Genomic DNA, 27859 nt, shown 5'->3' on the forward strand with positions numbered 1-27859 from the left:
CCGCTGGGGGCGCTGTGGAGCGCGGCCCACGCCTGGCCCGGGAGCACTTCCGGGATGGCGCCGTGCGCTTCCGGGGAGGAAGGAGGAAGGCGGAAGTGCTCCGGGCCGGTGCCGGCGGAGGGCCCCGGGCTGCTCCCCGATGTTTTGTGGCGGCGGCCGGCCACAGGCGGGCTCGCTTCCGGTTCGGGATGGCGACGGCGGCGGCGGGTGCCGGCCAGGAGAAGCAGCTCGCTCCGACCCTGCTCAGTTTCTTCATCTACAACCCCAAGCTGGGGCCCAAAGAGGGAGAGGTACCGGAGGGGTGGGGAGAGCCGATGGGGAGAGGAGCGGCCCGGCCCCGTCTCCGCAGAGGGCCTTAGGGGCGGCTGGGCTCGGCTGCTCGGCTGCCCGGCTCCGAAGCGCTGCTGGCAGTGCGTACCTGCCGGGTTGGCGCCTCGCCCCGCGGAGCCCCGCGAACAAAGGCGGCGGGGGCAGCGCGGCTCTGCGGCTGTGTCCGCTCCGGGGGTGGCGGCAACCGGGGCCGGCTCAGGGCAGCCGGTGGAACACTGCGGCCGGGGGCTGGGCTGTTGGTGCTGTGTCAGGGACGATAACTTTATCATCGCGCTGTAACTCACTAGAAAACTTGGCATAGTCCAAGTTATTGCCAGCAGTGTTTTCATGCCGCTGTCGCCTTTAATTTTAGTAAGCGATCATCTGTTTTTAGGTGATAACAAATTGCATGGTTCATGTGACTGTTTTCACTTCCAGAAGTGTTTTGGCACAAGGCTACATCCTCACGCATTGTGTATTTATTAATGACCCAGTAATGAGGCTGAATGCTTCCTCACGAAATCCCAGAACCAGGGGAGGTGCTCAGAGGGATGCTCAGCAAGGCGGGGATTTGGATGAGCAGAAACCTCCAATTAGCAAAGGCAAATGCAGAGAGCTGCGTGTGGGGCACAACTGCCTCGTGCAGCACGACGGGCCCAGGGCTCACCGGTTGGAAAGCAGCTTTGCCGAACGGGACCGGGGAGTCCCAGTGAGCAGCAGGTTGCATATGAATCAGCAGTGTGCGCGTGTGCAAATGGACGGCGTCCTGTGCTGTGTGACAGTGTATTGGCAGCCAGACAAAGCGATTGCTTACCCTGTTTGTGAGCACGGATGTCCTCTGGGACTTCCCAGAGTAGGAAAAATATTGACAGACTGGAAGATGAAAGGCCACCGGGTTGGTGAGGGGGCTGCAGTGTGTGATGTACAAGGAGACCCCTAGAGAACTGAGACCGTGCAGGCTGAAGAACGGCACGTTGGAAGGAGGTTGATAGCTGACTTCTCCTGGCTCAAAGGTGGTTATAGAGAGGACAGAGCCAGGTTCTTGAAGATGCACAGGGAAACAATGAGAGGCAATAGAAGAACTTGCAGCAAGGGAACTTCTGATGAGCTAGAAGAAATTGTTCACGTTGAAATGATCAAACACCAGAACGGATCCCAGAAAGGCTGTGGAATCTCCAGCCTTGAATATGTTCAGAACTTGACCGGCCCTGAGCAGTTGGAGATAGCTCTGAAGCTGGCCGTGCTTTGATCTGGCTTTGAAACTAGCCTTGCTTTGAACTGGCTGTGGTTACATCCTATGATTCAAATAGCCTTGGAATTTATAAACCTTTTTGAAATGTCTTGGGCTGACTGTTTAAGTGTGCTTAATTATGCCTTTTATTTGTTACTTTGAAAGCTTGTTTAGGTACAAGATATAATTCTACGTAGAAGATTAAGAGATTAGGACTTAAAAACAATCAAACTGTGAGCTGCGTATTTTTTAACCTTGATTCTGTTAAAATGTATTTTGCTTTCCTTCTTATTTCAAATTTTAGGAAGAGAAGAAGATTCTCTTCTATCACCCAAATGAAGTAGAAAAGAATGAAAAAATTAGAAATGTGGGACTATGTGAAGCTATAGTGCAATTCACAAGGTATAAAGTCTGACTGTGTGGCTCATTGTATTAGTGCAAACAGTATGTTTTAAACTTCCCAATCATACAGGTTTTCTTTTTGCATGCGTACGCAAGTATCTATATCTACATATATGTTTTCTTTCCAGGACCTTTAGTCCAACAAAACCTGCAAAATCCCTACATACACAGAAGAACAGGCAGTTTTTCCATGAACCTGAAGAGAACTTCTGGATGGTCATGGTACTTATGCACATGATATGCATATTTCTAAAACGTTGTATCAGAATGTTCTCAATGCATTCTGCATTGTCTAATGCCAGCCTGTTCCATTTTCTAGGTTGTACGAAATCCCATAATAGAAAAACACAAAGATGGAAAGCCAGTCTATGAATACCAGGAAGAAGAATTGCTGGTAATACTGAACTCTTTTTTTTTTTTCCTCCTCCTATTTTTCATCAGTTATATTGCATTTTAAAGTACCATCAGAAGTACCCAAGTTGTTTTCTTCTTGATAAGATTAACCATTGGCCTTAGGGAAATACAATATTTGTAACTGACATCTTGTGTGTGAGTTAATAATGCTTTTGATCCTAAATGTGAGGTGACTCACTTTCATAGCTTAGAAGTATAAAGAAATTTCTGTATGCTGACTGGAAATGCTGTGTACATTTCCAGAAATCAATTTCACTGATCTGTGCATGTGCCTGCTCTTTTAAAACATTTATGTGTAGCTCAGCCAAAATATTTGAAATACTACCTCTGCTTACACTAATGCCTTGCTCTGTTTTCTGCAGGACAAGGTTTATAGTTCAGTCCTGCAGCAGTGCTACAGCATGTACAAGGTAGGGTTAATAACACACAGGCAGTAGAGGAAATCCTCATGATACCATCTGGATGTGCAAGCTCACTGTTGCTGGCTGCTCTCTTCCTGAAGCTGTTACCGTGGTGGTGGAAGAAAAAAATCCAACTGTTGCCAGCATTAGTTCATTAGTTTACTGTAAAAATAAGAGCCCTCTAATTTCTGTCAAGTCCACTTGATTTTGATGGTATTAGATACTATCTATGGTTATTCAGTATTCAATACTGAATAAAGGCCATCAATCTGACTTTTGGAAAATAAGATGCTTAAGCAACACAGATAAGTGACTTTGCCACTAATAGAGAATACCTTAATTCTGACTCTGCTACTATATATATCTAGACTGCAAATCAGAAAGACTTTCCCAATAAAAGGGTACATTTGGATCTATGCAGAGTTGAAATAGTGAGGGACATGAGCTGTACTGTTGAAAAGTTGCAAGAAAGGTGCAACTGACTACACAACTGACTGACTTCTTTTAACCACTAGCTTTTCAATGGCACATTTCTGAAAGCAATGGAAGATGGAGGTGTAAAAGTTTTAAAGGAGAGACTAGAGAAATTCTTCCATCGGGTAAGAACACATACAGTATAATTGTTCAGTGGGAATAAAATCCAAAATCTTCTCTATGTGGCTTCAGTGAGATTGTAATGCATGCACAGCAGGAGAGATGCAGCAACAACACCAAGTCTGGTTACTCATTTTTTTTCCAAATACTTCCTGCTTGCTACTAAAATAGAATCATAGAATGGCTTGGGTTGGAAGGGACCCAAAGGATCATCAAGTTCCAACCCCCCAGCCACAGGCAGGGCCACCAACCTCCAGATCTGATGCTAGAACAGATTGCCCACGGCCCCATCCAACCTGGCTCTTGAAAATATCTGGAGATAGTGATTCCACAGCCTACATGCACAGACATTCAAGTCTCATAGTACTGTGAAGTAATGGGTAGTGGTGATACTTAACTAATTTTTTTTTCCTTTGTGGTGTCAGTAGTCATGCCTGATTTCAGAAAATAAGCCTTGTTTATAACTTGTCTTCAGTATTTAGCTTCAACTTTGAAAAGCAAATGCTTGAGCAAAAAGATGGAAAGCAAAACCTATTTCTAAGCAGGAAGTCAATCAAATATTATTCATGTAACTTCCAAATAGTCACATCTAGCAAAACTTTCAGTTTTGACGTGAAAAGTTTCATCAGGCTGACTTTAGAAGGTGGCATCCGTGTGTCTGTTGCGCAGAAGGAAGCTGAGGACTGCTGTCAGCTGGTAGTGTCTCTGAGTAACTGTCACAGACATCTGACTATCAATAGCTCTGATGAAGGTGGGAGAGTAGTCATTTTAAAGTGGTATTTAAAAAAAATTGTTCTCTTTGTGGGTTTTCGTTTCATCTTGGAGTTTTGTCTGTCTGCATGTTTGTTTTATTGTAAGACTAAAGTAAGGCCTAGGATAAACCTTGACAGCACAAGGAGTGCTTGTTTGATTAGCTGTCTACATTTTCTAGACTAAATTCAAAAATAGAGTACAGCAAAAAGAGAAGCAATAGATTTTAATCTAAAAATATTATTTTTCTTTTTATGCTCCAACTGAAGATAAAAGAGTAGGTACTGAGATTTGTGTAACCAAGAAGCCCAAGTGATAAAATATTTCTCTTTCTACTGGGGAATAAGAAATGCTTAGAAAAAAACTTTCATGCAGAGCCTATTGAATTAATTGGCCAAACATTGATGGTATGCTTGGTCTGCATTGAAACTGTGAAAGAAAATGAGATTTAAACTGAGACAGAGACTTGTCATACTGTCTGTATGTACTGTGGGATATGTGAACGTGAACAAAAATGTTGTCATCTGATATAGAAATGCATAAACTTTAAGAAAATTATTCTGCTAAGACGGACAGGTTGATCTGAGCAGTGCTGTGTGTATGTTTGTGTTTGGTTGAATGCAGCTTTTTTTTTTTTTATGCCGGGTAGACAAAGACATCTGTAATAACTTGATATAAGAAATAACTTTGGCTATTCTGTCTTGTGTATACAAATCTAATTTTTGTTGACATTTTCCTACTGGTCTGTTATCATAATAGTATGTGCTACTCTGAGTAGCAAGGTAATTTTTTTGGTAATGTGAAATGACTGTAGAGGGAGCCATTGACTAACTTATCTTGCACAGACCAGGATGCTGGACAGATTGTAAGCTTTACCCAGAGATTTTAAATGCGCTATCAGGAAAGAAAATAATCTTTTCCTTTGCATGTCACAAGCTAATCTGTTAATTGTTACAGTTACTTCTGAAATGGAACACTAGTATGAAAGGCTGTGCTTTCTTATCCTCTCAAAGGATCTTGAGCTGGCCTTAAAAGCCAGCTGATGAAATATTAGTAAGCTGAGACCTGAAATCATGTTGACACATAAAGAAAAACTTCGCACAAGCAGAATTGAAAGCTTTTTGGGGTCCTTAGCATAGATTACAGGGGATTAGATTCAAATCTGTCATTTAAATCTACACATTGGAAGCTTTCTGAATTCTCAAAAACAATGGCAATTATTCTCTTAGTACTTGCAGACACTGCACTTACAGTCTTGTGATCTGCTGGATGTATTTTGTGGAATCAGCTTCTTTCCACTGGATAAAATGACTTACTTGAAAATTCAGTCATTTATTAATAGGATGGAAGAAAGCCTAAACATAGTCAAATATACTGCATTTCTCTACAATGATCAGCTGATCTGGTAGGTACTTCAATAATTTATTCTGTGGGATCTGGGGGGAATTTACTGGCATGGCAAAGCTGTTCAGGGCATAGTGCTTCACTTCCAGCTAAGCATTTTATTTTTTCAAGTTTCACAGAAGAGAACAACTCTACTTTGTGCTTAAGTTACATAATTATGACACTGAATATGGTTTAGTAGCAGAAAAAAATGACTTTATTTTAAAGCAAACTTGGATGTGTTTTGAATTTAGGAAATAAAATAACATTTTAAATAAAATGAATATTCTGAGACTTAGTCTATGAAGACACTGAAATGTTGCTACCCACCCTAGTTCTGTTTTGCTGCCTGGGTTGTGATTAGGGGGAAAATGAGAACCACATAACAAACAATTTGCATTTTTCCATTTCCCTGTGCTTCAGGAGTGGACTGGAACAAGACGATATGAGAATTCTGTACAAGTATCTCACAACATCTCTGTTCCCAAGACACATGGAGCCTGAGGTATGATACGTTGGATTCATTTTTTTGTGTATCCTGTAACACTGAAGTCTAAAATATAAAACAGAAGCATCTCTTCTCCCTTCCTCATCTTAAGTTTCAGTTTAGGAATATCTGAGATTTGTTGCTTTTGAGATGCTCAGCTGAAGTCAGTAATGTTTGCACCTATCAATTACAGTATATCAGAATTCTGCTGATACTGTGAATATGAGTCCCTGAGAGGGGCTTTCCTAAGTGCTGAAACCTAATGACTCCTTGTAGCACCAGTGGAGACCTGCTCAAACTTCAAAGAGGATGCTAGGTATGTTCATAGCCAACATCCTCAATAAAGTCCACAAGCTGTTGAAGTAGAATCTTTTATAACTAACAGAAAGTGGGATTGAAATGTGTCTTACTGCTCTTCTCATACGCTTCTGTTATCATAGGAAATGAGCATTTTAATGAAGGTATTATTTTAAAATGAAATGATTTAAAAACACGCATTTGAGTCTACCAAAGATGTGCAGTGTTAATGCATATTAACACTTAAAAGATTTAAGGTAATTGAGTAAGTCATGTGTTGTTTTGTTGTTAATACATTGTTAATCAAATACAGCAATTTTGACATACAGTATCTTAGGAAATCCTAATTGACCTCCGAGTCTTTGTCTAGCAGTTCAGGGCTGGGTGAATTGAAGTTTCAAACTGCCTGAAGTGAATTTTGAAAGTCTTCAAGCATTATTGGCAGAACCTTTTCACCTCCTATAACTGAAAAGCAAGCTCCTGTGGCTTTTAACAAGCTTTTCAAAAAGAGAACATTTGACTTATGGTGTTTGTTTCAGTGTGAAATGCCATTCAAACCACAAGGAGTTAGTCACCCTCCCTACCCCCCCACCCTGGCAGAGCTCCATGAATTACATTTAAAAATTAATAAATGCAAAATCTGAATGCCCTGTCAGCAACTCTTGCACTTTAGCCAACTGTTATTTTTTGCAGATGGTTTGCTTTAGTATGATTTAAAGACAGTCCACAGAACATTAACAGGAAATACCTATAAGCTGTTTTTTCTTGTTCCTTTTTGCTTCAGTTAGCAGGAAGAGATTCTCCAATACGGGCTGAAATGCCAGGAAATCTACAACATTATGGAAGGTAGCTCTTAATAACTGTCTCCATCTATTACTGCTTCCCTCGAGGGCAAAACGTTTGAGAAGAAGGAATTTATTTTGGGATGCACATTCCACATGTAGTTTATTCCATAGGCCACACAGTAGTCAGCGCTAGGTAAAACCTAAACTCTGGAAGGAAAAAAAAAAAAAAAGAAAAAGTATGCAGTAACAGTAATTAAGCCTTTTCCTCTCCACTGTTCTTAATGTACTGCATGAAAAGTTTTGGCAGCACTCCAGACACTTCCTTTCAGTCAGGCACTTGAGACAAAGGTGCATGTTTCTAATGATACTGTACTCAGTTTGTCAGGGTGGGCATGTAAGCAACTGGGCAAGATCTGAATAATTGTGGATTTGGACATCTTTCTTTTAATACTGTAGTTCCCTTTGTCTGATAGAGTGTATTCTATAGGGATTGAAGCAATGGCACAAACTCTCCTGGCTTTCCCCTCAAAGTTACGTTCCGCTAGCATACCACTGTTCTACATAGAGCTACTGGTGGAAAGCAAAGGATGCAGGCTTTCCCAGTAGCAGTGAAAAAGGGCTCTGTGCTTCTCTGAATAGCTTAGTACTCATGCAAGTAGTTGCTAACTTCATGCAAGTAGTTGCTAACTTAAACATCTGTTAAATTAAAAAAAACTGAAATACAAGAATGCATCACATCTAAGCTGTTAAATTATTTTATAGGTTTCTTACTGGACCCTTAAATCTTAACGATCCAGAAGCAAAATGCAGATTTCCCAAAATATTTGTTAATACTGATGACACATATGAAGAGCTTCATCTAATTGTTTATAAGGTATTGCATTTTTCTCTGCAATTACTCCTCAAATCTAAGAATCTATATATAGTGAGGAAACCAGCAATATGAAATACTCATGAATTGCATTCAGACATGAATTGATAGGACCAGACTAAAGAGGCAGAAAACTCTTTGGAATTTTGAGCAAGAAGCTTTAAAACCTGAATCCTCTTTTCCTCTCTTCTGTACCTTCCCAAAATAATGCTTTATCAAAACAAAATATCAGCCTTCAACTTTGTGATTTCATACTTATCTCTATATTGTGTTAATAGGTGGGGAGGCAGTTCCTAGCAGATATACATCCTTGCATAGAATGCATTTATTAATACATTTTACATTTCTCCTATTTAAATCTCAGTGCAGTTTACAGGATATAGCAATTGAACAGATCAGTATAATGGGGAAGGCATTACACAGAGGTGTAATGACAGAAGGATTGACACAATAGAAAGATGCTGTAGGGAAAGGAATAGAAGAAGATTGCTCACCTGTATCAGAAGATTCAGGTTCACAGAGGAAAGCTTCACCAAGGAGGGATCTCCAGGTGCAGTCAGCCCTTAAATAAGGTCTAAGAGAGCTGCAGAGCTGCAGCCAGGCTCCACCTCTTCCTGTCCCACAGGTGAATTGCCTTCACCTGTGCTCCCAGACTTGAGGGGTTTTTTCCCCAGGTGCTCAATCAGTGGCTCAGGCCAGGACCCAGCAGTTCCCATACACAGGGTTTAAGATTGTAACTACCCTGTGTTAGGGATGATTGCGTGATGGTTACTTTTAAACTGGGTGAATTTTTAGTAACACTAGTAATTTTTTAAAAAATTGGTTGACTGAAGTACTGCCATTTCTTTGAGGTGGCTGAAGTAACCCGTTCTAAGTGTCTTTGTGTTGTAACTTTTTTGTTGTTCCAGGCCATGAGTGCAGCTGTGTGCTTTATGATTGATGGTAAGTACCTGCTGGTATCATTTCTAAAGTGAGACACAGTTAATACAAAATGCATAAAACTTGTTTTAATCTTGAAAAATACTCAAGTTAATTTCTTATTTGAGTTTCTTCTTCCCGAGTGCTTTTTATTGATCTTTTGATTTTGCTTCACTGGTAATTCAGTTTGCACAATAAAATGACTAAGTATTGCTTAAAGTTAACTTTCGGATGATTTGCACAGTGCATGAGTATAATTAAAAGATAAATTGGTCCTAGGGCTTCCAATGATGTTTAAGGAAAGCAACTACAGAAATTGTACCCTCTCTACTGTTGGAAAAGAATCTCACTTCTCCCTTTTCTTTACCATCTTAGCTTCAATTCCACCCACACTGGAGTTTTGCCGTAAACTGGACAGCATTGTTGGGCCTCAGCTCACTGTGTTAGCATCAGACATATGCGAACAATACAACATCAACAAGAGAATATCAGGGTTTGTACCACATTTCTGCTTGTCTCATAGTCCTGTATTAGTTGGTTAAAAATTAGGCTTATTGGACTGCTTATATAATAGCAACGTTTTTCTAAATGTTGAAAGCATTGAGTGAGCTGTGTATCTTAAACAACGTTTATCTACCCTTCTGTACCTTAAGCATTTATAAAGTCCTTGTTGCTACATATTCAAGTCTCCCTGAAGTAATAACATGCATGTTATTTATACAGAAATAAATGTTCATTGTGTAGCTGAAACCTTTTTCCTCTATATGCAGAACCGCTGCAAAAAAATCATGTAAACACTAAGATAATAATTCTTAACTATTATCAGTTAAGATTCTGTCAACTCATTCCCAAGCTGTTAACTGATTATTCAGGTACAGGTGGAATATTTGGATTTTGTTTCTTTCATATGTGAACATGAAACTAGCTGATGTATCTATAAGATAAAAAACTTAAGTTCTTAAGTTTTTACCATCCATCTCCCTGCATGTTGAAATAGAAAATCAGCAGTTCCTGTAAATCCTTAACTTCAGTTTATACTTCCCAACTTTTCTTGAGCAAGACAGAATCTCTTGAAGTTCACAGATAGCCCTGGGCAATTAGAATATTTGAGTTTCTTAAAGAAAAAAAAAATACTGCTGGCTCTGTGCCCACCTCCTTTCTTATGCTGATTTCATTTGACTTCTGCCTTCCCAGACTACTTGGGGGTCTTTTTATGTTACCTGGTTCTGGCTTTGGCTACTTTAACTTTTTTAAAGTTTAATGCCATAGTGTCCTGAAAACATGATACAGTTTCTTGAAACTAATTCATTGGAGTGACAGAGAGAAAGTGTATCTAGTTGTTTGCTAAGGTGACTGGTGTCATCAGGGTATCTCCTTCACTCTGAATAATACATGGCCTGTAGTACCACTTGCTATAGCCAGTTTTTGCTAATTTAAATTTCTTATGGCTCCTACAGAATTACAGCTGTAAGTGACAGATGTTACATTACTGTAATAAAAGAGGAAATGGAAAAGAATAACGAAGGCAGAAGTTTGAAAATAGTGTCACCTGGCCACACCACCGATGATGAAATATTTAATTGCATTGATCAAGGCAGAGTTCTTTCTTTTTATGGTAGAAAATTAAAGAGGTGAATAGAAGATTCCAAATTAGTCAGTTTAAAGAGTCTGTTTAAAAATCAATCTAAGCTGACAAGGCAAGGAAACAAAACAGTGGAGAAAAAATAGCCAAAAAATGCAGACAAAATACTGCTGGTACATGGGACCAGGCTGTCAGACTGCAGTGTGTCTATTTCTTAGTAGCCCAAGAAGAGGAAAGACTGATTTTTTTCATTTTATTTTCTCATTTAAGTATTGAAATGATGTTTGATTTTGCCACAAGTCTTACTTGGTCTCTTTAATGTGAAAATAATTTCAGGATGTCTCAGTTTTATGCTGGCTAGCTGACAAGTGTTCTCTCTGAGTCTTGTGCTTAGGTACTGTGGCAGTATTTGCAAGTCACTTCCTTTTCCTGAATCTTCCTAGGGCTGAGAAGGAGCCTCAGTTTAAGTTCATCTACTTCAATCACATGAACCTTGCAGAGAAGAGTACCATTCACATGAGGAAAACACCCAGTGTATCACTTGCATCTGTACATCCTGACCTCATGAAGATTCTTGGTGATATCAACAGTGACTTCTCTAGGTAATGCTCAGCTATTAAATAGTCTTTTAAGTCCTTCTGTCAATTAAATTTTTTTAATTTGTGAAGCTTCCGTGCCTTTTTGACACGGATAACTTTCATAGCTTTGTATGATAGACTTAGTTATGGTGGTCATACTAAATATTTGGTGGTGGTTAGAGGTATATGTCATACAAACTTTTCTTGTTCTTTAAAAAAAAGAATTTTAATAAAGGACCAGGACCTCTGTACTATATTAGAAAGTCTGTTTGAAGCTTTAGAGAAACTGTAAGAAACCTGAAGCTTTATCTAGTGCTTTTGCACATAGGTCTGACTAATTTCAGGCTAAGTAGAATAAAGAACAGAGAAACCTGCTTCAACCTAATATATTATATGCTCCTCTGAAATAACTGGCTGCTTTTAGGGACTGGGCAATAGATGGAATACAAACCTTGCAGTTATTACAATACACCTCCTAGAAAATGCAACTAGCTTTCTGTAAATGGTATCCTCTTACCTATTTCATGGTGAAGAGACCTTCCTTTCACTACAAAATGACTGTGATATCTATAGCTCTAACTAGGAACTAGCAATTGCCCCACTTAAGTTTTTCAAGTTTTTCATTTTTCTTTAAATCAAAAAGTTGCATATTACAGAACTACTGGGTTAGTGTCAGCCTTACATAACAGACCTAGTTCTTCAGCATGGCTGAGTTGTAGGTTTAACAACTTGATATGTGAGAGCCTATTATCATCACAGTGTATCCACCTGTACTCTGGTCATGGTAACAAAACAATGTTTGAAGTGTGTCCTCAACTTCCTGGAAGACAGATGTTTTCTTCAGAGTAGCAGAGTGGTTGGCCAGCAGACAAATTAAGATCTGTGTCCTTAAACGACTAAATCATTCTGCACAGCTTATTTGTGAAGCTTTCATGTTGGATTGATCAATTATTGAATTATCAAGTTAGTACTCTGATACTATATAGACACAACAAATTAGGACATTCTTCATAATCATTTGTACTGAAAATTGAAGAAAATCAGTTTGCCATCACCTTTACTTTCTGCCACTTCTTTCAGAGTTGATGAAGATGAGGAAATTATTGTGAAGGCAATGAGTGATTACTGGGTAGTTGGGAAAAAGTCTGACCAACGAGAATTGTATGTTATTTTGAATCAAAAAAATGCAAATCTGATTGAAGTTAACGGTAAGGATTGGTTTTTATTACCTTTCAGTAGTTACTACTAAAATATCTGTCTGTGGAAAAGTAATAAAATTCATCTGATCCAAAAATCTAGAGACAGATTGATCTGTGACAGACAGGACAAGGTAAGTTTCTGTAAGGTTTTAGTCTGCCTTCCATCAGTTACAAAAAAAATAGCAAAATCATTTAAGTATGCCTGCCAAATACTTAATCAGTTATTCTTCCTCCTTGGAAATAGAGAAGCTGAGGAACAATGAATGAAGCGTATTAGTTGATTAGTTGAAAATCGTTATAGCTGACTTTTGCCAGTGATCCAGTAGTAGGTTATTTATACATCATTGTCTCTCCTGTCATTAGTATTCATTCAGTTATTGTCTATTTTTAATGCTATTTAAAGACTGATCTACTCTTAAAGGGCAAATCAACATGAAGATGCAGTAAGCTTTTAAATAGATTCATTTTTAAGAGGAGTAGTTTGAGTATGACAGCAGCAATTTTGAGACTGTGTGTTTTAATAAGAGGCAGTACTCTCAGATGGATGATGGGAAAGAATTATTATTATTACTTTATTTATTTATTTTTAAGATGAAAGCATAATAATCTAAGTTTTAGGAGGAGAAGCTGGTTGCATGATTTATCTGACTGTTATTCTTCAGGATCAAATCTGTAGTACAGAAACAGATATTTCTTTGTGTGCCATATAAATCCAGGAAGTACTGCTACCCCTGCACCATTGTCTGCCAAACTGCAAAAAGCTTTGCTGACTTGATTTATTGAAATAGACTCCAGCAATCCCTCCTTCCTCTGAAAAGGAATTATAATATATTTCCTTGTGTGGAAGCTAGGTATTCTGTTGCAGTGTAGAGGTTTGACAAGACAAATGGTCCAGCCAACTCCTCCTCATTTACACTTTTGACACTTACAGCTCCTCTTTCAGAGGGACTGAAATTTCTGACTTGACTCAACTTTCTCTTACTGAAAACAACAACAAAAAAAATTCTACAGCACAATCTCAGTTTTTGTTTTGTTTTGTTTGTCTATTTAATTATATTCTACTTGATGCTAGCCCTGGTTCTTACATAGGTCCCTTTAAAATATCATAATTTCTAAAAATGTGGGGGTTTTTTTGTTTGTTTTACAGAAGAAGTGAAGAAACTTTGTGCGACGCAATTTAATAATATTTTCTTCTTGGATTAATCTGCAAAGGACTGATTTATAAAGATGTCAATGTCAGACACTTGTTCAACATGAAAAGTTATTAGTCATATTATTGACTGGAATAAGGACAATAGTAAAGCAATACTTGCTTTGTAAGAATCAAAATTTCTACTAAAATCTGTAAACTGATCATGAAATTTCTAGATTTTAAAAAAGTTTATGTATGTGCAAACAGATTAAAAACCGGTCTGAACTCACCTGTACCATTCCATTCTGATGTTATGTGAATATTTCACTGGCAAATAAAATACAACTAATAATTGTTACACTTTTAAGGGCATCTTTTGATCTCTGTGTTGATTTGTATAAAATAAGCAGGATGTTACGCTGCGATGTGAAATGAGACTGCTTACAAAAGACCTCTGCCTGAGAACTTTCTAGCTCCAGTTCTATGTTGACCTGACCTGTTTTTAACAATTCCTGCTTCAATTTACCTCTTTCATTGTCAAATTCCTACCTGCAAGTGCTCTCTAAACACAATCAGACTGGACCACAAAAAATACTTATTTGACTTACTTCATGTATGTAAAACATACATTTAACATGAAGCCATTTACTTTAGCAATACCATCACGATAGGGAACGTGAGTTCTGTATCACCTTAACACTGATACAAGTTTTAACTAATTAGCTAACACTGATTGCTGGAATAGCTTTGTTTATTTCTGTAGAGGGTTACACTTTATTTAACTGCCCACATATTCCTTTTCCCAAGACTCTTTGTTTAAGGACAGCTAGTCTTGAAGTTCAGTTTCAGCAGAACAGCAAATCTCACTTATATAGCACTTGTGATTTAGATGCCCGTGGAAGTATTATTTGGTGTGGGTTTTGGTTTGTATTTTTTTCTTCAAAGAACACTTACATTCTTGTCAATTTAGTGGATCTCATCAGAAGATTTACTTCCTCCTCCTCTTGGTTCCTGTAGGCACCTTGGTAACAGGTGGGGCTGGTACAGCAGATGCCTCTTCCTTTGGAGGGGGTACTAACTGTGCACCAAGCTCTTCTAACTCCTTAAAAACTGTATTCTTGGTCTCCAGTGACACTTCTTCTTCTGCAGCTTCTTTCTGCTTTTTTGCAACTTCTGCTTCTCTTTCAGCAATAAGTCTGAGTGAACAAGATTTAAAGTTATGTACTGCAAGTGAGGAGACACATTTATACTGGCCAAGCAGTTGCAACTATATTCACAGTATGAACTGAGAAGCAAGAAGTCCAGCTACTTAGTTCTACAAGTCCAATTTACAGTATACAAAAAACACATTTGACTTGACTCCCCTTACACAGAGCAGGGATTAAGTACCAGGAAAGACATTTCTGTGACCTGAAAGCAGCCTGTAATCATTAGTCCTGACAGCCATTAAGTCACACAAGTTACACTCTGCACGTTACATTCTATATTTAGATGAGCTGGCTGTGGTGTGCTGTACTGCTTTATTAAAGCAAATTTTGCATTTTCAGCAATTTTTTTAATAGAAGGTAAAATACTCACTTAGCTATCTCCTCATCCTTCCTCCTCCTCAGCTCAGCTAACTCAGCATTCCGTATTCGATTTTCTTTTATTTTTGCCTTCAACGCTTTTTCATGCTGGTAGGCTGGAAACAACTTGTCTGTAAAGAAGATTTGCACTTGATACATCCACCAATCAAATTCCTTATCTTTTCCAGTTTGGGCTTCTAGTTCATCTGCAACATGCAAGTTAAATGTGTATTTGTAAGAATATTTCTATTTCAAATACCTTTTGGAATAAAATATTTCTCATCTGAAGTTATGACAGAAAAGTCTGGCTGCACTGGTGCTCCTTCTCTCCACATTTGTAGGCAATGTACATTTGCTTCTGCATAGAATGCAAGATGACAACTGTGAGAAACTTATGACTGCAAGTGGAAATGGATGGCCCTTTTGTAGGTCTTCAGTGTTCCTCTGTCCCCAGTGTTTCTGGGAACAGTTTTCTTAAGGAAAAATGTGATAGCTTGTAATTAAAAAGCATTCAAAGTTCAGAGATTGAAACTTGCCCAGCTGAGCATAGCAGCTGTTGGAAACCAAACATGAAGAGGTAAACCCTTTGGGTAAATACAGAACAGAACGCCTCTACCCTCTGTAATTACAATATGTCCAATTGTTTCAATTATTAACTACTATTTTAATCACCTTTAAAGCTGTAGCAAGAGTGTATCTCCTCTACCACCCCTGCTTATGGATGCTTATGATTAACTACAGTACTCACCCATTAGAAATTCTTGAAGACTTTGCCCTCTGTCTTCACAAGGTCCCAGCACCTAGCAAGAAGTTTAAAATTCAGTTAGTAAGTTCTGGGTCTTGTGTTGAAATTCAATACTGAAATCACATTGTTCTGCTTTATGTAGAAAATAGCAACTTCTATTCTAAATAAGATTAGCAAAGGCTTCTTACAGGAGCAAATGCTTTGTTAGATATAGAAATACACCACTTTTAGGCTCATACATACATATAGGCACAGGAACACATTATATTTAACATTAGGTGAAATGCTAGCCCCTTTCAAAACTTAAAATTACTTTGGCTTCTTTGCCACCCACAGCAGGGTGCATCAGTGTCACAGGCAGCATCTTAGAACCTACTAAATCAATATTAAAAGAATTAGCAAAAAGAAAAGAGCACAGTGTATCCTCTGGGAACATGCCAACGGCTTTAAGGCCACTCTTACACATTAGTTTTGACTCTCCACTTAAAGCAGCAGAGGGATGTCTGCCACCAGTCCATCCACTTGTTGAACAGAAGATGACTTACAAGTATTCTGTGTGTAATTTGAATTATCTACAGAGATGTGCATGCAAGTTAGAAGTGTCTACACTGATGTTACGATCAAGGGTAGCAGCAAACAAAGAAAACCAGAAGGATTCATTCAAATGTTTATACAAAGACAGGACTTTAATTCCCATGTTTGAGCTTTTGCAGGGCCTGACTTTGCTCTCTTTAAGTGGACAAGTGATAATATTTTATCAGTCTGCATCAGCATTACCTGGGAGAGAGAATACTGCATGTAGAAAGTCTCATTTGTGGTTCCTTCAGAGAAACGCTCCATTCTAAAGTTACTTCTTTTCTGATTATCTCGATCTACCTGCTCCTTAACCATACCACTGGTAACATACACCAATGCACAGTGAAGAAGAGCTTCAACAAATTCAAGAAAAACCAGCTAGAGTAAAAACAAACAGTGATTAATTCATTAATTTTTGCAAAATCTCATTACAGATACATGTGCCTAAGCAAATCAGGAACTCAGAAACTAATTGTGAAGCCCTTCCAGCTTCATATGTCTACTCATAGGTTCCTTCTTTGAAAGAAAAAATGAAAGTGGCCAAAGCACCAAAAATTCAGAAGGTGATACACTGTGTTTATGCCTTCTACAAGTCACTTTATAATATTGCCAAGACTTTTGTTGTACCTGGACTTAGAAGAAATTTCTCTCTCTGAGCAGTAACATACAGCATTGCCAAAACTTAAAACGTTCAATTGTGGATGATGCTTCTAAAACTGCCAGTAACAAGGTCATAGCAAATCCTTTATTAACACACATGGTGTATATCAGATACTGTTTAAAAATCACAAATGCAATATTCATTTATAATAGACTCACTAAACAAGAGCCATTCCTCAAGGATGTGGCATGCCAGCTACCTCATTTTTTCACAGTAAATGACATTTTCTTACTGGTCTAGCAGACAGGGAGCTGCAACACTTCCTAGAAATAATTTTAATTGTTCCTGTAGCAATGAACAACTATGCATGCTGTTATTTTGTCCCCCATACACACCTCCTGCTCCAGGTTGCTACTGCTGCTGTCGTGTAGGGAGGGACCATCTTTGAAAAGTATTTCCACAAGTCTTGAAGCAGTTAATTGTTTGCCAATAAGCTTGAAATCCTGAGTAAGATTAAAGATTATATGTTAACAGACCTAACCCAACTCTCTTTAAAGCCTGTGTCAAAATTTGTACTGGATTCAACTGATATTTCCACAACATAATTATAGACTGAAATTCTGGCCCCATAGAATTCAATCGGAATTTTTCTGATAATTCAGAAACAATGTTAAGAAAAAAACTCAAGAAAGCTCATAAATAATAATATCAAATATTACAATTTTGTCCTCTGATAGCTTTATTAAAGGAAGTTCAAGGAAGAAGAAAGGCTTGGGTTTAAGCAGTGACAGTGACTCAGAACCCAGTTACATCGATTGGAATTGTTCCCTCACCTCTGGATCTAGCCTTGGATTGCTGAATTTTAGTAAGGAATCTCAAGACCAAGATGCAGTACATTAAGATTAACCTTATCAAAATTCTTTATGCGTTACTCCAAAAGTTTCCATTCTTTGATTTGTAGCAGCATGATACTTCAGCATATAAATTTTATATTAAAAATTAAAAAAAGGCAAACATTCGCCTAAGATTTGATGATTTGAAATGATCAGAAAGCAATCCTGCAAAAAGTGCATAAACTTCTGTATCAGTGTGCCCATAACATCTGTCGGGCAGTTTGTACAAGCAGCACTACTCATACTTTTCCAAGTGTGCAGAAGTCACAGGTAGAACTTTAAAATGCCCATATAAACTGAACAAAGTGCATCTAGCCACACAAAAAAAAGTAGTTAGAAGATTACATTCAACATCCAAAGGAACTGCCTCATTTTCATTGTGGGTTCAAATGGAGGTCTGGTATTCTGACGACAAAAAGCTCTGTATATTTCCCAGCATTTGTCAATGTACCTCATGGCAAAAACAGCACGATGCTGTTCAGAAAATAAGAAACCTGTAAAAAAATTCAGTGGAAAGAAGCAACAGTTACATTAAGACCAGGATGTCTGTGGTAATTATTGAAGAAGAAATTATCTTTCTTACCCTGAATATGACATGCAGTGGGAATAACATTCCTGGACATCATTTCAATGAAACACTGATGCAGATAAGGACTTTTACCTCTATAATTGAAACAAAAATTACTTTTTTTTTTTTTTTCCCACAAAAAGTACAAGGAAAGCTTTTATGTTTTAAGTACATTTATCCTGCAAGATTTTACAACAGATTTTTTTTTTTTGACAATTCACTGAAATTCAAGACTCTTGGAAAACAGCTTCTCAAGACCATCTTGAATACTACCCTCTCACACAGAATCAAAGGGAGAAGATTCACATTTATGTTCAATATGAAAATGTTGTTTCATTAATGTAAGACATTAAATAGAAATTTCAAAAGCACCCTCATGTAGTAGGATCAAAAGCCCACTTGAATTCAGCATTCTACCTTTCTCTTTGAAAGCATCTGCTACTATTTATATGGAATAATAAAAAGCTATGTACAGACACCAGCTCCCAAAGCACTAACATTTGGCTGCTGCAAAAACACACCTGTACTTTGTTAGCAGGCCCAGAATCAGTTACTGGGATACTTTGCCTGGTATCAGAATAGATACCAGAGAATGAACAACTAAGGGTGCAGCAGCAGATGCCTTGTGCAGAGGAGAACAAAAGGAGAGGAGAAAAAAAATAAAATAAAAATCAAACATGACTTTGAAATAAATTTCACTAAAAGATGAAACTTACTTGTGCTCCTCATGATAGATATGAAATGACAGATGAATAAGGTGAGATAAAAATGTTCTAAACAGTAAAGTCTCATATGGAGAATGTATCTCCTCAAGTGGTGTTTTATCACCTAAAAAAAATTGAAAAAAAAATACCCTCTATTGCCATCACGTAGATTAAAATCCCTATGACTGTAATGAGCTTAAAACTTTCCAATCCTCCCCCTCCTTAACAGCTGCTGTGAAACAACAGTCCTGGATGAATCAGACCAGACATAGCATCATTTTCAAATAAGCAGAGCAAGGGAACACAGAGGATCCATAGCTTAATCTTATCATCTCTCTTTCTAAATACTCTAAGAAGTTAACCCTTCATGTACTGAGGACTCTACTGTGTGCCTTTGGGATAAAGGTCCACTCCCAGTCCAAATAGAGCTGACTCACTAACTAGCTCTACAGAAGAGAAAAAAATACTACATTCAAACCCAAGTAAAAAGCATGGAAAAAGTATTTAAGACTTTTGTCTTTTACTTGTCCTTCTCAAACTTCTTAAAACTGCATTTAACTGTAATGGCAAGATGAGGAATAAATACAGCTTTTAAACAGATAGCTCTTTAGAACCATTTTTAAGTGGTATTTTAATTTTGCATTTTTCTCACCAATGCCCCTGAAGCATTGTTTGTAAAAGCATTAATACAAGCACTGCAAATTCACAAGCACAGTAACTGGTTCCAGGCCATTTACTACAAGAATAGAGCTTCACCAATAAAATTCCTCAACTCCAGACCCCATCCAGAGGAAATACAAACCGCTCAATATCCGATCCATTTCAGCAAGAGTTAAACTGGAGTGATGAAAGCAGCAGTCCTTCAGAAATCTCCAAAACTGGAGCCTGGTCATAAGGAAGGTGTTGTCAGGAGAATCATCACAGCCTAAGCTGCTGTAAAAGGTGTAAATTCTTCTCAGTTTTGTAATGTGTCTCAACACAGCAAATTCTACCTAAAACAAGCAGGACATGTTTTCAGTATAGTCTCCTAGCAATTAGAAATCTGCTTATATGGAGCACATAAAACTTTGATTTTTAAAATTCCACACTCCAGAGTGTTTCTGGTTAGGGCTCAGGACAGCATTACTCAAATGAAGTTAGAATACATATCTTTTGGTGACAGACAAACCCTGCAGTAACTGGAAGCAGCTGCTGACTGCCCTTTCAAACAAGCTAACATTTTTATTGTTTCCAAGTGGCTGCTCAGGAAGAGTCAATACCCTCCATTCTTTGTGCCTTCCTGCTTCCATGGCCTTTGGATTTCTGAATAACTCATGAATGGAAAGACTTACTTTAATACCACTAAGTCAGAAGTAAGATAACAAGAAACTTGCTGGAGAAAAAAAAAAAAAAACTAAATACACCAGGCAGAAGGTCTTACTTGTTTCACTTCTTCTTGTCTCTCTTGCCTTGGCAACAAGTTAAGCAGTGAAGATATATCTAATTCAATATCTGATCCCAGAGCAGAAGGACTTTCTGAGTTGCCAATGATTCTGATGGTCTCTAACACACAAATAAATTAGAACCAAAAGAAAATTAAATACATACAACAAGGAAAATAAAACGTACACGATTCCAACTTATTTTACTAACTACAGGAATTAACAGCCTCCTCTACAGTGAGCAGAATATTCTTTAATAATCAACAGTATAGCATCACAACATAGTGGGTTGTTTTTTTCATATCCAGTTACTAACAAAAAAAATGCAGGTATTACATATGCCATTAAATTTCAAACAACACAGTTTCCAAACTGTTACAAGATGCAGTAGGAGCTCATCACTCCAAGTGTCACACACTAGAAACAAGACAAATAGAAATAATAAGCATTAGCTATTAAAATAACTCATCTTCACCAAAGTTCTCCAAAGAAAGTGGTCTAACTCTGGAATAAGTACAGACTCACATTAGAGAAAAATGAGCAACAAAAGGTAAGCTGTTAGAACTCATTAAGTTACTCACCAGAGCCAAAACAACTTCCTGAGCAAATGGCATTGAGCTTTGGAGCACTCACTGCATCCAGCTGAAAAGCAGGATATTCTACCATCTTATCATCTCTAAATTCTCCTTCATAAATATTTCCATTCTTGAAGACAAACTTGCCCTACAGACATTTAATTGGTTAATTTCAATATAAATTCTCTTATGGAATAGAAGATTAGGGAAAAAAAAATACTATTAACACTCAGTTAACCTTTCTTTTGTCCATCTTGGTTAAAATGCAACTATGAGATAAAGACAAAGAACTTTTTGTATCTTTTATATGATGTCACCTGTTAAAGCACACTGCTGGGTTAAAGAATTGTCAGTATGCCTTCTAATTTTCTAATATATTTTGAGAGAAAACACTCCCCCCCATACAAAAAACTGCAGTCTTTCTTAATATTTAACAAGCTACCCACAGTCGTGTGTTTGGTTTTTTTAAACCAAATAATCTACTACTAGAAACCTCTGTGCAAGGATAGCTTGAAATTCGTTAGCTCACAGGAGGAGAAGTACTGAGCAGCTGTTGCTAAAGTCAACATGCAGCCATTGCACTGAAAATCTTCACAGTAAAATGTATTTCATTATATGCATGACATGCTTCTAACTACAGAGTCAAATGGTGGCCCAGGAAGGTCCCTGAGAGTGCCCCATCTGTTTTCAGTATCCTCTGTGCTTTATGTTCAGTTTCCATTCATGACACAAACAGAACGTAGTTTCTGGTACAGGAATCTAGAAACCCGCTATACAAGAGCATAATGGTCTTTTCTGGTGTTGCCTGTAGGTTTGTCTCACTGCTGACCAGCACACACCTTGCCATGCTTCTTGTTATGAACCCACTGGCCATCGTACACAGCTCCGCTGGCGTAGATGAACTTCCCGCGGCCGTGGCGCTCCCCGCTCACAAAGTCACCCACGTACTTATTCCTCAGGGGATACTGAGATGCAGGCATTCTCTTCAGAAACCAGATGTGGGTGCCATATCCATGCTGAAAAATATTTTTGTCTTTAAAAATATTTTTTTAAAAAGTCTTTGGAAGAACTGCAAGAACTACATTCTGGAAGAGTCTCTGGAAGCAATGCTTCCTATTTATTTCCATGGAATCTACAACAGATCCAAAGAGCACAATAACAATCTTTGATAGAGCAAATTCTCAGCTACAAACCACTATTTTTCAACAGTCACCATCACCAGTTATGTATTTTCACCAGCGATGAATAAGAGCCTGCATACTGCACACGTACAAATCTGCATCAGCAGAGGTGATCCACTGTTGCTATCACCACTGCTGAAATACACCACCTCACTGCACTCACAGCCACTGTCTGGTTTCCTTAAACACTCACAAGCATTGATGGGTGTCGCTTTTTCCACGTGGAGGAATTCAGTTCCACCCTTTGCTCCACCCTCACTTCCATGTCAGGCACCATTCTGTCAGAGTGCCCCTCTGCTGCCATCTGTCACACAGCAACAACACGCCATGGAACGTGGCCTCTGCCACCATCCCACCAACAGCTGTCTCTGACATGATTGGCCAAAATCATAAAACAGAAGGCATAACTTTTGGTGCAGCAATGCTACACACTCAAACCTTTACAAATGAGAACAATCTAGACATCTCTAAGAGTTGCTGCTGATAATTTTCCCAGATAAAGAGCACCCAATGAATAGCTGTGAACAGAATCATAGAATTGCTCAGGTTGAAGAAGACCTTAAAGATCATCAAGTCCAACCACAACTTAACCATACTATCCTAACAGCCCTCTGCTAAATCACATCCCTGAACACCACATCCAAACAGATTTTTAGCACATTCCTGGGCAGCCCATTGCAGGGCTTAACAACCTTTCTGTAAATAAGTGTTTCCTGATACCCAACCTAAACTTACCCTGGCACAACGTGAGGCCGTTTCCCCTCGTCCTGTCACCAGTGAGAAGAGACCAGCCCTGCTCTCACTGCAGTCACCTTTCAGGTACTGGAAGAGAGCAGTAAGGTCTCCCCTCAGCCTCCTTTTCCCCAGACCAAACAGCCCCAGTTCCTTCAGTCGCTCCTTCATATCCTCCAAGCCCTTCACCAGCCTTGTTGCCCTTCTATGCAGAATATATTCTACAAAGATGCACAGGAGAAACATTCCAGAGGATATCCCAAATCAGCATATACTTAGCAGGCTCTAACAAAAGGATGCCTAAAGACATCTTTCCTGTCCGAATCCTTTCAGCCCTAATGCTGTGGCAGCCAGCTGAGGAGCACCATGCTGCAGAGTGCCGCGATGCCCCAGAAGCTGGACTGCTTGACACTTCAGTGCAGAGTGAAAAGACAGAGGAAGTAACTCCTACTCTTTTTTCCAACAGAATAATACATGGAAGGAACACAAAATGACAGAAATCTCTCTATATGATGAAGCTTCCACAAGGAGCAGCATACTTCACAGATGACACACATGTATTACCACAGACAGGTCATGTGAAGTCACATCTCAAGATTAAACAAGCAGCAAACAGTTAACTTCTTAAAAAAAAAAAATTAACAAGCTTTTAATTTCCTATGAGAGAATTAAATTACAATTTTTAAGACTTAAGTTAAAAGCCTTTAAAAAACGTGAACACTGCCAACATGAGAATCAAGTTACAACAACCAGCATATCTTCTCAACCTCTGCTAGCAAAATCACATCGAGCTCCTCAATATTGCACAACACCTAACAAACTGCAACTGACTAAAGGACAGACATTCAACTAGAGAAGTTCCAAGGAAGAAATTAATACCTGTACTCCATACACCCACTGTCCAACATACTCCTGATCAGCTGTCAGCCACCTCATTCTTCCCCTTCCATGGCGTACATTTTTCTCCCAGTGACCTTCATAGATATTTCCAGACTTATAGCTGGAAAAAAAGAAGGGTTAGGATTCATTAGGAATGATCTCCTAAGTGGGTACTACAAAAGTAGGGTTTACACAAAACCTCAGTGTTAATAAACTTAGCATTTTCCTTGTGTCAAATAGCAGCATTAATTTGGCTCAACAGGAACACACAAGTTTCACTGTATGCACTGTTTACTTAATATTTTTACAGAGGTTTGTAAGTTAACTAATCTTTCACTCTGAAAAGCCTTCATCATAACTAATCAAATTGCTAGTTTATATAACATTAGAGCAAATTATTCATTTAATCACAAAAGCACTTCCATCCACTCAAATCAATTGAATTAATTTGTTTTGAAATGTTGACTTCTGGTTTACAAAGGCAAGGTTGAAATTATTTCATGTTGTTAAGACTTTCTTTTCAGCAGTAACCAGGATAAATACATCAACATACAAGTTGAAGTCACAGAGATGATCTGTTTTACCATCAAGCATTTCAAACAATTATTCATTCCACTGCAGAAAATACATTACTATGAAACAGTAGCATTTGCATCTGTTTTCAAACAACAGGGAAAAAAAAGAAGCGTGATGTTTTATGAAAAAAGAACCAAAGTGGTATCTTCTTTACCATCTTATTCCCCATCCTTCTTTGACGTTATCTACCCAGTCACCTGAGTACCAAGACATATGTTCCTGGTCATAATAAATGGTGCCCTGAAACAAAGAGCACAGTCAGTTTAAATCAATACCTAAATAATCATCTGCATTAAAAAAATGTCACTTGGTCTGCCCAAGTGCGTCGTGGAGGTGTGATCACTTTGTCCTTTGTAGGTAGCAACATTATTTTGTGTCTATGGATGCAGGCATCAGTTTTGACTTTGTCAACTGGAGCAACCAAAAGGACAAGCCACAGGACAGACCAATTACTCTTTTGGCATACCATTCATTCTCTCTACTACAAACAAGATCCAAACCCAACTGTTTCTATTAGCATTTACGACCTCATAGAAGGTGCTAATGACAAAGGAATCTCTATACAGTATCAGGTTGTGTAGTGACATAGAACACCTTTGTGAAACCTTTGCAGAAAAGTAATTGCATTTCTAGAATGTATTCACCCGAACCCCTGTTCTGCTTTGGTGTTTTTATTTACCTTTCCATGTCTTTTGCCTTCATACCAGTAACCAATGTAAGAAACTGGATGGATACCACTCCTGAAAAAGCCAAATCCATGCCTGAGTCCATTTTTGATTGAGCCTTCATAAATACTGCCATCGTTCCACGTATAGCATCCATTAACCATCTGCACATTCTTAACGAACGTTCCCTAAGAGAGTAAATTACAGCATTTACAAAACACAAGGCATGTGACACTGTTCCTCCTCAATGCAAGGAAGATATAACCAGCTTTCTCCAAGAACCCAGGTTTGCAGCTGAAATCACTGCCACAGTTCTGCATTTACCAACTGTACTGTACTAATTACTCTAACATAACTTTACTCAAATTTACACCTCTAATTAGCTGTAATAGCGTTCAGGTGCATTGCACCTTACCTCATACTTCACTCCATCAGCCCACGTGTAAGTCCCTTGTCCATGCATATGCCCTTCAGAAAACATGCCCTACAAAGTGAAGAGAATGCCATTGTTTGCAAATGTGTTCCTACCACAACTAACACAAGGGACTACAAGAACCCAAACTACCACATGAAACCCTGAATAAGTTTCCATTGAAGTTTTAATGCCAGAAACCAAGAGAACTTTCAACACATACACATTTCAAGCACTCAGCCTGCATCTACATTAAAAGAAACTACCGGTTGTTCTAAAAAGATTTTAGAACCATTTTTAAAAATTTATTAATTTATACACTCACCTTATAAATATTTCCTCCCTCAAAAAATGCAACACCTTCACCCTCATACAACCTATGAACTTTGTCACCTTCATACCTGCAAAGAGAACAACTGAAGATGAACATTCCAGGTCGCTGCCAAGAAACCAAAATCACAGCAGACATAAAATAATTCTGATGGATTGCACAAAGTTCCCTGCTGCAGCTCTATTTCCAACACAAGATACAACATCTGCAGCTCTCAGCATCTTGCCTGTAGTATTTCATATCATGACTGTGTTGCTTCAGACCTCTATTTTATTTCCCATTAAAAAAAGAAAAGAATCATACTGTTAACATTTACTAGCCTACAACCAGGCAACCTGGTGGGTACGTGAAACACCGCATACACTTTCCTTGAGCTACCAAACGATTCGTTAAGAAATGGCATTCACCTGTTTCCCTCGGTTCAGGACATTCACAAGGGATACAAAGAGCCATAAACACTAAGAGACAACAACAACTGGAAATTAAGTGATGTGAATACGCTTTCCACACAAACCGCCTGCACCTCACCCCATACTGAAGAACAAGCCTCTCAGCAGGCAGCGAGTGCCAGCAGCACTGCAGGATCCAAGCAGGGCAGTGGAACCTCTGTGCATCACTGCGACACGGTGTCAGTGCTACTGGGTCTGAAGAACTTTGCTCACTGCCACAAATCAAGTGTCTCAGCTGTATTTCTATCACACGTAGCAGGTACAGCAGGGACACCTGACCAAGAATTCCCAATCTAACGGACAGACCCGTACCAAACATACCTTTTCACAACGAGTTGAGTAAGAATGGGCTCCTCGTAGTATGGAGGAACGTCTTGGGCGGGGGGCTCCTCTGCTTTCTCTGGTTCTTTATCCGATTCCGCTGCACTTGCCTGTGCTCCTTCTGCCTCACGGGCCGAGGAGCGCAGAGCCGTCAGCTTTGTGGGACTGCTCTCAGCCGCAGCACCGTGCGCAGGGGCAGGATGGACGGGCTTCTCTGACTTCTTGCCATCTTTCTTCTTGTCCTTTGCCATAACTGAGACGTCTGAACCTCTCCTTCCCTTCTGAGTACCGCCTGCTCACGCAGAGCTCTCCGCTCCCATGCGATACAAAAACCAAGCGGCCCGCCGCATCTCCCCTTCCCTCACCGCGACCACGGCGACTCCTCGGGGCTCCGCTTTGCGGCGCTCAGACCCGCTCAGCTCCAAAGCGCCTCCCAGGCCGGTTTCTTGTTGCTGCACAAAGCCGGCCGCGTACCCGGGAGTTTTGTCGGGCCCGGATCCGGCGCCGTGTGACGGCCGAACCGCCGCCAGCCGCGCACAGCGCCCGCAGAGCCCCGCTCAGCTGCAGCGCCGCAGCTCCGCGCTGTGGGGCTCGGCGCAGCCTAACCTGCCGTCACGGCTTACGGAACGGGGCCGTTCCGCCAGGCAGCGCTTACAGGAAGCCCCGGGACAGCGAGAACAGCTGTGCTCGCGCAAATCCACGCTTTTTTCCCCCACAGATCAGCGACCGCAGCCTTACGATACAGGAATCAAATCCCAGCGCGGCACGGACGGCGCCAGCGCAGCGCCGGGAAACCAAGGCGACGGCAGCGCGTGCGCAGAGCCGAGGGGAGCCGAGCCGAGGGGAGCCGAGCCGAGGGGAGCCGAGCCGAGGGGAGCCGAGCCGAGGGGAGCCGAGCCGAGGGGAGCCGAGCCGAGGGGAGCCGAGCCGAGCGGAGCCGAGCCGAGGGGAGCCGAGCCGAGCGGAGCCGAGCCGAGCCGCCGTCCTCGCGCCAAACGGCCGCGCCGCGTGGGGCTCCGCGCTGCGTGGGCCGAGGGGCGGCAGAACGCGGCGGCCCTGCGGGCAGCCCGGCCCCCCGTCTGGCTCCACGCACCCGTGAGCGCGGCCGGCCGGCTGCTCGCTGTTTGTCCTCGGGAAAGGAGGATCCCTTTGTGAAAAACGTTTGGAACATAAGTGGCAGTAGAGCTAATTGAATATGCGGGACGGCTTACTCTGTTTGAACGCTAAGCACAGATGGCAGTAAGATAATCATTAAACACAACATTAATGCTTGAAGTAATTACCAATGAAACCCGGGTTTAGCCTAAGAGAGAAACGCCTGCATTTCCAGCT

The 27859-nt window shown here is 39.9% G+C and overlaps 2 protein-coding genes across 7 annotated transcripts; one reads left to right on the forward strand and one right to left on the reverse strand.

The window, feature by feature from the left end:
* Positions 1-39: 39 nt before the first annotated feature.
* Positions 40-13705, forward strand: CCZ1 (CCZ1 vacuolar protein trafficking and biogenesis associated). Of its 2 annotated transcripts, XM_031606976.2 has the most exons (15): positions 74-290; positions 1845-1942; positions 2071-2164; positions 2262-2336; positions 2719-2766; positions 3273-3356; positions 5331-5506; positions 5908-5989; positions 7053-7114; positions 7816-7927; positions 8833-8866; positions 9218-9335; positions 10868-11026; positions 12083-12210; positions 13349-13705. In XM_031606976.2, exons 1-15 carry the CDS (start codon positions 189-191, stop codon positions 13402-13404), a joined length of 1428 nt encoding a protein of 475 aa, XP_031462836.1. In that variant the 5' UTR covers positions 74-188; the 3' UTR covers positions 13405-13705. The 2 variants fall into 2 exon arrangements, with proteins under 2 accessions (XP_031462835.2, XP_031462836.1); XM_031606975.2 differs by lacking the exon at positions 1845-1942 and having other exon boundaries at positions 40-290.
* RSPH10B (radial spoke head 10 homolog B) lies at positions 7101-27498 on the reverse strand. 5 transcript variants are annotated; one of them, XM_031606974.2, is made up of 19 exons: positions 26528-27495; positions 25752-25827; positions 25430-25498; positions 25029-25202; positions 24504-24589; positions 23774-23894; positions 21821-21997; positions 20988-21129; positions 20406-20527; positions 19788-19977; positions 18998-19109; positions 18297-18376; positions 18059-18207; positions 17216-17323; positions 16421-16597; positions 15647-15698; positions 14912-15104; positions 14288-14529; positions 7101-7260 (listed from the first exon to the last, which is right to left on the reverse strand). In XM_031606974.2, the coding sequence occupies exons 1-18, from the start codon at positions 26776-26778 to the stop codon at positions 14322-14324; spliced, it is 2487 nt and encodes an 828-aa protein (XP_031462834.2). In that variant the 5' UTR covers positions 26779-27495; the 3' UTR covers positions 7101-7260; positions 14288-14321. The 5 variants fall into 5 exon arrangements, with proteins under 5 accessions (XP_031462834.2, XP_090007548.1, XP_090007549.1 ...); XM_090151422.1 differs by lacking the exon at positions 7101-7260 and having other exon boundaries at positions 13990-14529; XM_090151423.1 differs by lacking the exons at positions 7101-7260; positions 16421-16597 and having other exon boundaries at positions 13990-14529; positions 26528-27493.
* Between the last annotated feature and the right edge of the window lie 361 nt (positions 27499-27859).

Source organism: Phasianus colchicus, chromosome 16, assembly GCF_987193195.1.
Source record: "Phasianus colchicus chromosome 16, bPhaCol1.hap1.1, whole genome shotgun sequence".
NCBI classification, from domain to species: Eukaryota; Metazoa; Chordata; class Aves; order Galliformes; family Phasianidae; genus Phasianus; species Phasianus colchicus.

Bases quoted from the DNA above. Each gene is read 5' to 3' on its own strand.
- CCZ1 (XM_031606975.2), top strand. From the start codon at position 55: ATGGCGCCGTGCGCTTCCGGGGAGGAAGGAGGAAGGCGGAAGTGCTCC. The intron at 2,165-2,261 runs GTACTTATGCAC...TCCATTTTCTAG, and splicing joins AGAACTTCTGGATGGTCATG to GTTGTACGAAATCCCATAAT. The intron at 7,928-8,832 runs GTATTGCATTTT...TTGTTGTTCCAG, and splicing joins TTCATCTAATTGTTTATAAG to GCCATGAGTGCAGCTGTGTG.
- RSPH10B (XM_031606974.2), bottom strand. From the start codon at position 26,778: ATGGCAAAGGACAAGAAGAAAGATGGCAAGAAGTCAGAGAAGCCCGTC. The intron at 25,203-25,429 runs GTAAGGTGCAAT...TTACTCTCTTAG, and splicing joins CTGATGGAGTGAAGTATGAG to GGAACGTTCGTTAAGAATGT. The intron at 23,895-24,503 runs GTAAAGAAGATA...CTTTTTTTCCAG, and splicing joins GAAGGATGGGGAATAAGATG to CTATAAGTCTGGAAATATCT.